Source organism: Nyctereutes procyonoides, unplaced genomic scaffold (genome assembly GCF_905146905.1).
Source record: "Nyctereutes procyonoides isolate TBG_1078 unplaced genomic scaffold, NYPRO_anot_genome, whole genome shotgun sequence".
In the NCBI taxonomy this organism is placed as follows: Eukaryota; Metazoa; Chordata; class Mammalia; order Carnivora; family Canidae; genus Nyctereutes; species Nyctereutes procyonoides.
Window position 1 is genome coordinate 77,575,295 of NW_026575125.1, and position 11,348 is coordinate 77,586,642.

Sequence of the window (11,348 nt, forward strand, 5' to 3'; positions counted from 1 at the left end):
TTTTTCAAGATTATTTTGGATCCCTTGCAGTTCAGTATACATTTTGAGATTAGATTGTCAATTTCTGAAAAAAATGGAAGCCAAGTGTTTCATAGAGATTGTGTTGAATATGTAGATCAATGTGGAGGGTATCACTCTTAACAATGTTAAGTCCGTCATTCCATAACACAGATTGCCTTTTTATTTATTTCAGTCTTTTTTTTATTTCAGTCTTTAATTTCATTCAGTGATATATTATAGATTTATGTGTATAAATCTTGCACATCTTTTGTCAAATATATCCCTAAGAATTTCATTACTACTGATGCCATTGTAAATGGAATTCTTTTAACTTCCTTTTTTATATCTATGTTACCTGAAATTCTAGGTTTTAATTTTTTTAATTTTATGTATTTATTCATGAGAGACACACACACACACAGAGGCAGAGATATAAGCAGAGAGAGAAGCAGACTCCATGCAGGGAGCCCAATGTGGAACTTGATCCCAGGACTCCAGGATCACACCCTGGGCTGAAAGCAGATGTTCAACTGCTGAGCCACCCAGGCGTCCCTAGGTTTTTAATTTCTCAATGAGCAAATTCCAAAGCTTTACACCTGAGCTTTATTGGCCACCGAGCATAATATTGATTGCGTAACCATTTAATAACAATTGGCTAAAAACCCACTTGTGCCAGGCGCTTAATATAAACAATAAAGATAAGTATTTCTCATTCCATAACACAGAGAGAGAAGGGGGGAGAGGAATATAGGCCAAAAGACATTTAAAAATTATTTTCAGTTCATGTCTTTTGCCCATTTCATGATTGGATTGTTTGCTTCTTTGCTGTTGAGTTTAATAAGTTATTTACAGATCTTGGATACTAGCCCTTTATCTGATATGTCATTTGCAAATATCTTCTCCCATTATGTAGGTTGTCTTTTAGTTTTGTTGACTGTTTCTTTTGCTGTGCAAAAGCTTCTTATCTTGATGGAGTCCCAATAGTTCATTTTTGCTTTTGTTTCTCTTGCCTTCAAGGATGTACCTTGCAAGAAGTTACTGTGGCCAAGTTCAAAAAGGGTGTTGCCTGTGTTCTCCTCTAGGATTTTGATGGAATCTTGTCTCACATTTAGATCTTTCATCCATTTTGAGTTTATCTTTGTGTATGGTGAAAGAGAGTGGTCTAGTTTCATTCTTCTGACATAGACATGGCCAAGAAGCACATTAGAAAATGCTCTGCATCACTTGCCATCAGGGAAATACAAATCAAAACCACAATGAGATACCACCTCACACCAGTGAGAATGGGGAAAATTCACAAGGCAGGAAACAACAAATGTTGGAGAGGATGTGGAGAAAGGGGAACCCTCTTGCACTGTGGGTGGGAATGTGAACTGGTGCAGCCACTCTGGAAACCTGTGTGGAGGTTTCTCGAAGAGTTAAACATAGACCTGCCCTATGACCCAGCAATTGCACTGCTGGGGATTTACCCCAAAGATACAGATGCGGTGAAACGCCGGGACACCTGCATCCTGATGTTTATAGCAGCAATGTCCACAATAGCCAAATTGTGGAAGGAGCCTCGGTGTCCATCGAAAGATGAATGGATAAAGAAGATGTGGTATATGTATACAATGGAATATTACTCAGCCATTAGAAACAGCAAATACCCACCATTTGCTTCAACGTGGATGGAACCGGAGGGTATTATGCTGAGTGAAGTAAGTCAATCGGAGAAGGACAAACATTATACGATTTCATTCATTTGGGGAATATAAAAAAAGTGAAAGGTAATAAAGGGGAAAGGAGAAAAAAATGAGTGGTAAATATCAGAAATGGAGTCAGAACATGAGAGACTCCTAACTCTGGGAAATGAACAAGGGGTGGTAGAAAGGGAGGTGGTCGGGGGGTGAGGGTGACTGGGTGATGGGCACTGAGGGGGGCACTTGATGGAATGAGCTCTGGGTGTTATTCTATATGTGGCAAATTGAACACCAATAAAAATTTTAAAAAATTATTTTCATGTTTGCACTAAGATTGTAAATAGCTAACTGCTAACATTTCAAAAACAGTAAATTTAGTTCATCCTAAATATTTCAAAAAAAAGTCCAAAGAGAAAAATAAATATATTTTAATGTATGGAGAAGTAAAAGATTCACCAGAAGATAGCTAAGCATATCTAACAAAAGGCAACCAAGAAAATCTTTTATAATACAAACTCAACTACTATATTTAATTCTTTGACGTTTTTATAAGTGAAGTTGTTTGAAATTTTGTTTTCTAATGTTTATTGCTAGTATATGGAAATATATTTAAATTTTGGTTATTGACTTTGTTGTATCTTATCACCTTGCTAAATTAACTCAGTTTTAGGAGCTATTTGTAGATTCCTTAAGATTTATTATGTACACGATTATTTCCTAATAAAGACAGTTAGTTATATTTAAGACTTTCCCTTTTATATAGTTTATTGTTCTCATGTGTATACCTAGTGTCCTGCAACTTTGATGGATTCATTTATTTGCTGTAATAGTTTCTGCAGAATCTTTATGATTTTCTACGTATAAGATCATGCTCTCTGTGAATAGATATGGTTTTACTTCTTCCTGTACAATATGAATGCCTTTTACTTCCTTTTCTTGCCTGATTGCTTTGGCCATAACTTCCAATCCAATAATGCACAGAAGCAGTGAAAATGAACACCGTTATCTTGTTCTTGATCTTAAGCAACAAGTGTGATGCTAGCTTTTGTTTTTTTTTTTCTATCCTTTAATTTCCAAAGCATGTTAATTCACATCTGACTGACTGATAGTACATAAATATCCTTTCATGATAGGCCAGGACATCAGTGTTATCCCAATTACACAAAAACAGATGCAAAACAGTGTTAAGTGACTTCCTTGCCTGAAATTATAAGATTAAGTTTGTGTGCATATATATTTTTAAATCCCTTTATTCCCATTCCATCCTTTTGGCTAAACTTTATTCATATATTATCTGCCCTTGTGATAGTCCCTCTCTTATGAAAGGCATCATTATCCAATCACCCCAGACAAATCTTCTTCACCATCCCCCAATCAAGTGATAACAAGACATCTTCTTAAATCTTTCTGGAATTAATCTCTTCTCCACTGGAATTCCCATTTGAAGTCAATTTCTTCATAAGTCTGACATGAAAGATTTTAATTGCTCTGTTGCAGCTTTTTCTTCTTTAGTCAGTGGTGACAGCTCCAGGTCTGTTTGCTTTTGTAGTTCTTTTTTTTAATTTTTATTTATTTATGATAGTCAGAGAGAGAGAGAGAGAGAGAGAGAGAGAGAGAGGCAGAGACACAGGCAGAGGAAGAAGCAGGCTCCATGCACCGGGAGCCCGATGTGGGATTCGATCCCGGGTCTCCAGAATCGCGCCCTGGGCCAAAGGCAGGCGCCAAACCACTGCACCACCCAGGGACCCCTGCTTTTGTAGTTCTTGTATGATGGTCATAGTCTTATTGACAGCAGCACAAATGCGGTTCTTAGTTTCTTTCTGCTCTGCAGCTATTGGTTTAAAGCGTGCATGCAAAGTTTGATATCCAGACTTTATTGCTGACAATTCCTTTAAGAGTGTAACTGGATTTTTCTTGCTTGCTGTATCAGGATGATTAGTCTTGATTTCATATCCCAGCCTGTATTGAATGTAATCCGGATCAGAGTCAGCTTTCTGGAACATCAGTTCCAGTTTATCGACCTCCGCCTCCATGTTGAATAGTTGACATTCCTCAGCTTTTGTTTTTTTCATAGTTGCCAATCAGGGTATTTTCTTCTAATCTAGTTTGTTGATTGTTTATATCATGAAAGGATATAAGATTTTGTCGAATGCCTTTTCTTTGCATCAATTGATATGATTATATGAAGATTTTCCTTAATTTGTTGATATGGTAGAATACATTAATTGATTTTCAAATAATCTGAAAGTAACTTTGGATACTGGGAATAAATTCCATTTGTGATAGTGCATGACTCTTTTTATATACTATTGGATTCAGTTAGCAAATATTTTCCTGAATATTTTTAAATTTGATTTCATGAGAAATAGTCAATAGTTTTCACTTGGCGGTTATGTTTATCTAGCTTTGGTATGAGAATAACACTGACTTCATGAAAGTATTTGAGGAACGTTTGCCTCCTATCTATTTTCTGGAAGCAAATTTGCAAAAGTGTGAATTTATTCAGTGTTTGGTAGAATTATCCAGCAAGCCATCTGGGCCTAAAGATTTCTTTCCAGGAGGGAGGGAGTATTGAAATTATAAACTAAATTTCTTTAATGGTTATAGGACTATTCAATTTGTTTAATTCATCTTGGTTAAGTAGTAGTTTTTATTAGTTTATTGTTTTTGAGGAATGGCCCAATTCTTCTAAGGTGCTCATAGTATTCCCTTGTCAGTTTAATGACTAAGTCCTTAGTAATATTCCTTGCCTCAATTTTGGTAGTGATGATGTCTTCTACCTATCTTTGTCTGTTTTACCAGAAGTTTATCAATTTTATTTCTTTTTGGAAGAGCATGTCTTTGTTTTGTTGATTTTTTCTCATAGTTTTCCATTTTGCAATTTCATTGATTATTGCTCTTTTTTTCTTGCTCTTATCTTTAGTATCTCCTTCATCTGCTTGCTGTGGATTTATTTTACTCTTCTTTTTCTATTTCCTTGATGTAGGAACTTATGTTATTGATTTGAGACCTTCCCTTATTTCTAATGTAAGCATCTAGTGCTATAAATATGTTAGAGCTTAATTCTGCAATTTTATTATATTCTCTGTTTCATCTGATTCTCTTTTTTCTGTTTCTTCTTCCTTTCCTGTGTGTTACTTGAATATTCTTAGGATTCCATCTTGACTTATTTGTAATAACTTTTAGTGTATTTCTTTGTATAATTTCTGTAGTGATTATGCTGAGATTTAAATATACTTATGTGACTTTTCATAGCCCCTTGGCCACATGAAGTAAAATGTGGAAATCTTACTTCCACTTAGGTTGCTTTACCTTCCTCATTTGAAAATATCATTAACTTAACAAATGCTGTTATAATACTTTCAATTATCATTTATATATAATTATATGCAAATTACTTATCATTTTACATAGTGGTATCTAAATATCACTACAATTTATACAGCTCATGATGGAAGAAATACTTTATTATCTTTCAGCTCTTTCTTTTTTCCTCTGTCTCCATATTCTTTCTTGTATCATTTCCTTTCTGTTGGAAGAACTTCTTTTACTGACCTTAGGTAGAGGTCTTCTAGAGATCAATTCTTTAGTTTTCCTTAGTCTAAGAACGATTTATTTATACCTTCATTTCTGAAGAATATTTTCACAAGATATAGAATCCAAAGTGGACAGTTTTTTCTTTCAGCTCTTGAAATATATGTGCCACTTCCATTTGGACTTCATGGTGTTAGATGAAAAATCTTCTCTTATTGTATTTGATGCAACTCTACAGGTAATTCATTCTTTATCTCTGGATGTTTTCATGATTTTTGCTTTGCCTTTTGTTTTCAGAAAATTAATTATGTTATGTTTTTAGGTAGTTGTCTTTGACTTACCATTTTTTAATTTTGTCAGATTCTTGAATTTTTAGGCTTATGTTTTTCACCATATTTGAAATGTTTCAGTCATATTTCTTTGTATTCTTTTATATTCCTCTCTTTATCTCTCTTGTCCTTCTACAACCCTGATACTACAGATGTTAGTTCTTGTTATTTTCCCACAAGTCCTTGAGACTCTGTTTATTTTTACTTTTTTAGTCTATTGTCTTTCTATTGTTCAGATTGGAGAAATTCTATTGACCTGAGCTCAAACTTACTGATTCTATTCCTGTCATCTCCACTCCATTCTCGAACCCATTTAGAATTTTTTTTAATTCTATTATTCTATTTTACAGCTCTATACTTTGTTTGGTTATTTTTTATAACATCTCTTTGCTGAGATTTTCTAATCTTTCACTTATTTCAAGAAAATTTATAATTGATTTTTGAAGTATTTCATGACTGCTTTGAAATCTTTGTCAAATCATTCCAACATTTGGGGTTAAGTTTTAAGAAACCTAACTAAATATAAATCATTATTACCAATGAAAATTTAGCATCCAATTTGAAATGAACTGTATCTCTAGAATGCGTTCTGGGTTTCAAAGATGTAGTATGAAAGAAAGAATAGAAGATATCATATTAGTAAATGTTTTGTATTGATTATATTTTGGATAATTAAGTTTAATAAAATATGTTGATAAAATTAATTTCAGAGAGCCTTGGGAAGACAGTAGAGTAGGAGGACCCTAAGCTCACCTTGTCCCACATCCACAAATATATATCACTCATATCCCAGTAAAATAACTAGAGAGTGATACAAAGACTGGCAGAACAAACTCCACAACTAAATGTAGAGAAAAAGCCAGATAGAAGAGGTTGGAAGAAAAGAAAATGTGGTTGGGAGCTGCTTGCTGGAGGGAGGGAGGCTGCATTCACAGAGGAGGGAAAGCACCAGGGACCCATACAAGGTAACTAAATCTCAATAACATCTGGACTTGAAAACCAAAGGGACTGAGTACCCTGAGTTTGTATAATCAACAGGACTTGGAGGCTGGAGCTCTAAAGGTCAGCTGACTCAGCACTGAGAGAGATAGGAGGGTGAGTGATAGCCAGGTCTCCAGCCTTAAAGAGACAACAACCTGCAGAGAGACAACATAGACAGTTTGCACAACAGGAGGGAGAACTGTTTATACTGATTTCAGAACATGTTGGGAATTTCTCTGGGAACAAAGGAACTGACAGGTGCCATTTTCTTCCCCTGCCCCCTGCCCCAGCATAAACACAAGGCCACCTGTGTGAGGCAGTAGGGCACAGACACTTGCTATCTAATCTGCTAGTAGTGCACCCCACCCACAAGTTCTCCTGAGGACTCACACACCCCAGGCCTGCTGGCTTTTGCCCTGGGCTTAGTGCAAATTTCGTTAAGGCCATGCACATCCCACCCAACCACTGCCTCCACATGCCATGCCCACATGGCTACCACACTTCAGGGAATCCTGCTTAGGACTAGTGGCTCAGGGCAAATTTCCTTAAGGCCCCAAACATACTACCCAGCCACCACATGCCTCCAGCCACCATGGTGCTTCATGCCTGCCTCTGCAAACACAGATGTCATGTACCATGCACAGCAGAGATCCTTGCCCCTGGTCACTGCCACTAATGCATACTATGCACCGGGCCACCACCAAACTTCAGGGGATCTGGTCAAGAACTAGTGACTCAGTGCAAATTTTACTAACACCACAGCCCTATTCCTGAGCCCTTCTATGGACATGTGTCCTCAGAGCCAGCCTACATGGGTCTCACTAACACCAAAAAGAATAACCACAGCTCAAAATAGGCAGAGTCGGTACAGATGTCTGGACTGAAAGGGTAAGCAACTCGGAAACAATAGCAGGATGTAGAACACATATAGGAGAATCCCCTGAAGTGCCAGGTTCTGGTGAACAGGGGACACTGCACTACAGGGCACTATAGGACATTTCCTTCATGAAATCACTACTGTCAAGAGCAAAAGTTTTTTGTTTTATTTTATTTTATTTTTTTTATTTTTTATTTTTCTTAATAAAATAATTTTTATTGGTGTTCAATTTACCAACATACAGAATAACACCCAGTGCTCATCCCGTCAAGTGTTCCCCTCAATGCCCGTAACCCATTCACACCCACCCCCCAGACCTCCTCCCCCTCCACCACCCCTAGTTCCTTTCCCAGAGTTAGGAGTGTTTATGTTCTGTCTCCCTTTCTGATATTTCCCACACATTTCTTCTCCCGTCCCTTATACTCCCTTTCACTATTATTCATATTCCCCAAATGAATGAGAACATACACTGTTTGTCTTTCTCCGATTGACTTACTTCACTCAGCAAAATACCCTCCAGTTCCATCCACGTTGAAGCAAATGGTGGGTATTTGTCGTTTCTAATGGCTGAGCAATATTCCATTGTATACATAAACCACGTCTTCTTTATCCATTCATCTTTCAGTGGACACCTAGGCTCCTTCCACAGTTTGGCTATTGTGGACATGGCTGCTAGAAACATCGGGGTGCAGGTGTCCAGGGGTTTCATTGCATCTGTATCTTTGGGGTAAATCCCTAACAGTGCAATTGCTGGGTCATAGGGCAGGTCTATTTTTAACTCTTTGAGGAACCTCCACACAGTTTTCCAGAGTGGCTTCACCAGTTCACATTCCCACCAACAGTGTAAGAGGGTTCCTTTTCTCCGCATCCTCTCCAACATTTGTTGTTTCCTGCCTTGTGAATTTTCCCCATTCTCACTGGTGTGAGGTGGTATCTCATTGTGGTTTTGATTTGTATTTCCCTGATGGCAAGTGATGCAGACCATTTTCTCATGTGCATGTTGGCCATGTCTATGTCTTCCTCTGTGAGATTTCTCTTCATGTCCTTTGCCCATTTCATTATTGGATTGTTTGTTTCTTTGCTGTTGAGTTTAATAAGATCTTTATAGATTTTGGAAACTAGCCCTTTATCTGATATGTCATTTGCAAATATCTTCTCCCATTCTGTAGGTTGTCTTTTAGTTTTGTTGACTGTATCCTTTGCTGTGCAAAAGCTTCTTATGTTGATGAAGTCCCAATAGTTCATTTTTGCTTTTGTTTCTTTTGCTTTCGTGGATGTATCTTGCAAGAAGTTACTGTGGCCAAGTTCAAAAAGGGTGTTGCCTGTGTTCTCCTCTAGGATTTTGATGGAATCTTGTCTCACATTTAGATCTTTCATCCATTTTGAGTTTATCTTTGTGTATGGTGTAAGAGAGTGGTCTACTTTCATTCTTCTGCATGTGGATGTCCAATTTTCTCAGCACCATTTATTGAAGAGACTGTCTTTCTTCCAGTGGATAGTCTTTCCTCCTTTATCGAATATTAGTTGACCATAAAGCTCAGGGTCCACTTCTGGCTTCTCTATTCTGTTCCATTGATCTATGTGTCTGTTTTTGTGCCAGTACCACACTGTCTTGATGACCAGAGCTTTGTAGTACAACCTGAAATCTGGCATTGTGAGGCCCCCAGATATGGTTTTCTTTTTTAAAATTCCCCTGGCTATTCGGGGTCTTTTCTGATTCCACACAAATCTTAAAATAATTTGTTCTAACTCTCTGAAGAAAGTCCATGGTATTTTGATAGGGATTGCATTAAACGTGTAGATTGCCCTGGGTAACATTGACATTTTCACAATATTAATTCTGCCAATCCACGAGCATGGAATATTTTTCCATCTCTTTGTGTCTTCCTCAATTTCTTTCAGAAGTGTTCAATAGTTTTTAGGGTATAGATCCTTTACCTCTTTGGTTAGGTTTATTCCTAGGTATCTTATGCTTTTGGGTGCAATTGTAAATGGGATTGACTCCTTAATTTCTCTTTCTTCAGTCTCATTGTGAGTGTATAGAAATGCCATTGATTTCTGGGCATTGATTTTGTATCCTGCCACGCTACCAAATTGCTGTATGAGTTCTAGCAATCTTGCGGTGGAGGCTTTTGGGATTTCTATGTACAGTATCATGTCATTGGCGATGAGGGAGAGTTTGACTTCTTCTTTGCCAATTTGAATGCCTTTAATGTCTTTTTGTTGTCTGATTGCTGAGGCTAGGACTTCCAATACTATGTTGAATAGCAGTGGTGAGAGTGGACATCCCTGTCTTGTTCCTGATCTTAGGGCAAAGGCTCCCAGTGCTTCCCCATTGAGAATGATATTTGCTGTGGGCTTTTCCTAGATGGCTTTTAAGATGTCGAGGAAAGTTCCCTCTATCCCTACACTCTGAAGAGTTTTGATCAGGAATGGATGCTGTATTTTGTCAAATGCTTTCTCTGCATCTAATGAGAGGATCACATGGTTCTTGGTTTTTCTCTTGCTGATATGATGAATCACATTGATTGTTTTACGAGTGTTGAACCAGCCTTGTGTCCCGGGGATAAATCCTACTTGGTCATGGTGAAAATTTTTCTTAATGTGTTGTTGGATCCTATTGGCTAGTATCTTGTTGAGAATTTTTGCATCCGTGTTCATCAGGGATATTGGTCTATAATTCTCCTTTTTGGTGGGGTCTTTGTCTGGTTTTGGAATTAAGGTGATGCTGGCCTCATAGAATGAATTTGGAAGTACTCCATCTCTTTCTATCTTTCCAAACAGCTTTAGTAGAATAGGTATGGTTTCTTCTTTAAACGTTTGATAGAATTCCCCTGGGAAGCCATCTGGCCCTGGACTCTTGTGTCTTGGGAGGTTTTTGATGACTGCTTCAATTTCCTCCCTGGTTATTGGCCTGTTCAGGTTTTCTATTTTTTCCTGTTCCAGGTTTGGTAGTTTGTGGCTTTGCAGGAATGCATCCATTTCTTCTAGATTGCCTAATTTATTGGCGTAGAGCTGTTCATAATATGTTTTTTAAATCGTTTGTATTTCCTTGGTGTTGGTAGTGGTCTCTCCTTTCTCATTCATGATTTTATTAATTTGAGTCTTCTCTCTCTTCTTTTTAATAAGGTTGGCTAATGGTTTATCTATCTTATTGATTCTTTCAAAGAACCAACTCCTGGTTCTATTGATCTGTTCCACAGTTCTTCTGGTCAATTTCGTTGAGTTCTGCTCGATTTTTAATTAACTCTCTTCTTCTGCTGGGCGTGGGGTCGATTTGCTGCTTCTTCTCTAGCTCCTTTATGTGTAAGGTTAGCTTTTGTATTTGAGTTCGTTCCAGTTTTTGAATGGATGCTTGTATTGTGATGTATTTCACCCTCAGGACTGCTTTTGCTGCATCCCAAAGATTTTGAACGGTTGTATCTTCATTCTCATTAGTTTCCATGAATCTTTTTAATTCTTCCTTAATTTCCTGGTTGACCCTTTTATCTTTTAGCAGGATGGTCCTTAACCTCCACGTGTTTGAGGTCCTTCCAAACTTCTTCTTGTGATTGAGTTCTAATTTCAAGGCGTTATGGTCTGAGAATATGCAGGGGATGATCTCAATCTTTTGGTATCGGTTCAGACCCGATTTGTGACCCAGTATGTGGTCTATTCTGGAGAAAGTTCCATGTGCACTTGAGAAGAATGTGTGTTCAGTTGAGTTTGGGTGTCAAGTTCTGTAGATATCTGTGAAATCTATCTGGTCCAGTGTATCATTTAAAGCTCTCGTTTCTTTGGAGATGTTGTGCTTAGAACCTATCGAGGGTAGAAAGAGCTAGATTGAAGTCACCAAGTATAAGTGTATTATTATCTAAGTATTTCTTCACTTTGGTTAATAATTCGTTTAAGTATTTGGCAGCTCCCACATTCGGGGCATATATATTGAGGATTGTTAAGTCCTCT

At 37.5% G+C, this 11,348-nt stretch overlaps 1 protein-coding gene across 1 annotated transcript; it reads right to left on the minus strand.

Moving 5' to 3' along the window:
- Positions 1-2,912: 2,912 nt before the first annotated feature.
- On the minus strand, positions 2,913-3,721 carry LOC129518661 (spindle and kinetochore-associated protein 2-like). The gene is made up of 2 exons (XM_055338859.1): positions 3,413-3,721; positions 2,913-3,222 (listed from the first exon to the last, which is right to left on the minus strand). Exons 1-2 carry the CDS (start codon positions 3,713-3,715, stop codon positions 3,139-3,141), a joined length of 387 nt encoding a protein of 128 aa, XP_055194834.1. The 5' UTR covers positions 3,716-3,721; the 3' UTR covers positions 2,913-3,138.
- Positions 3,722-11,348: the final 7,627 nt, after the last annotated feature.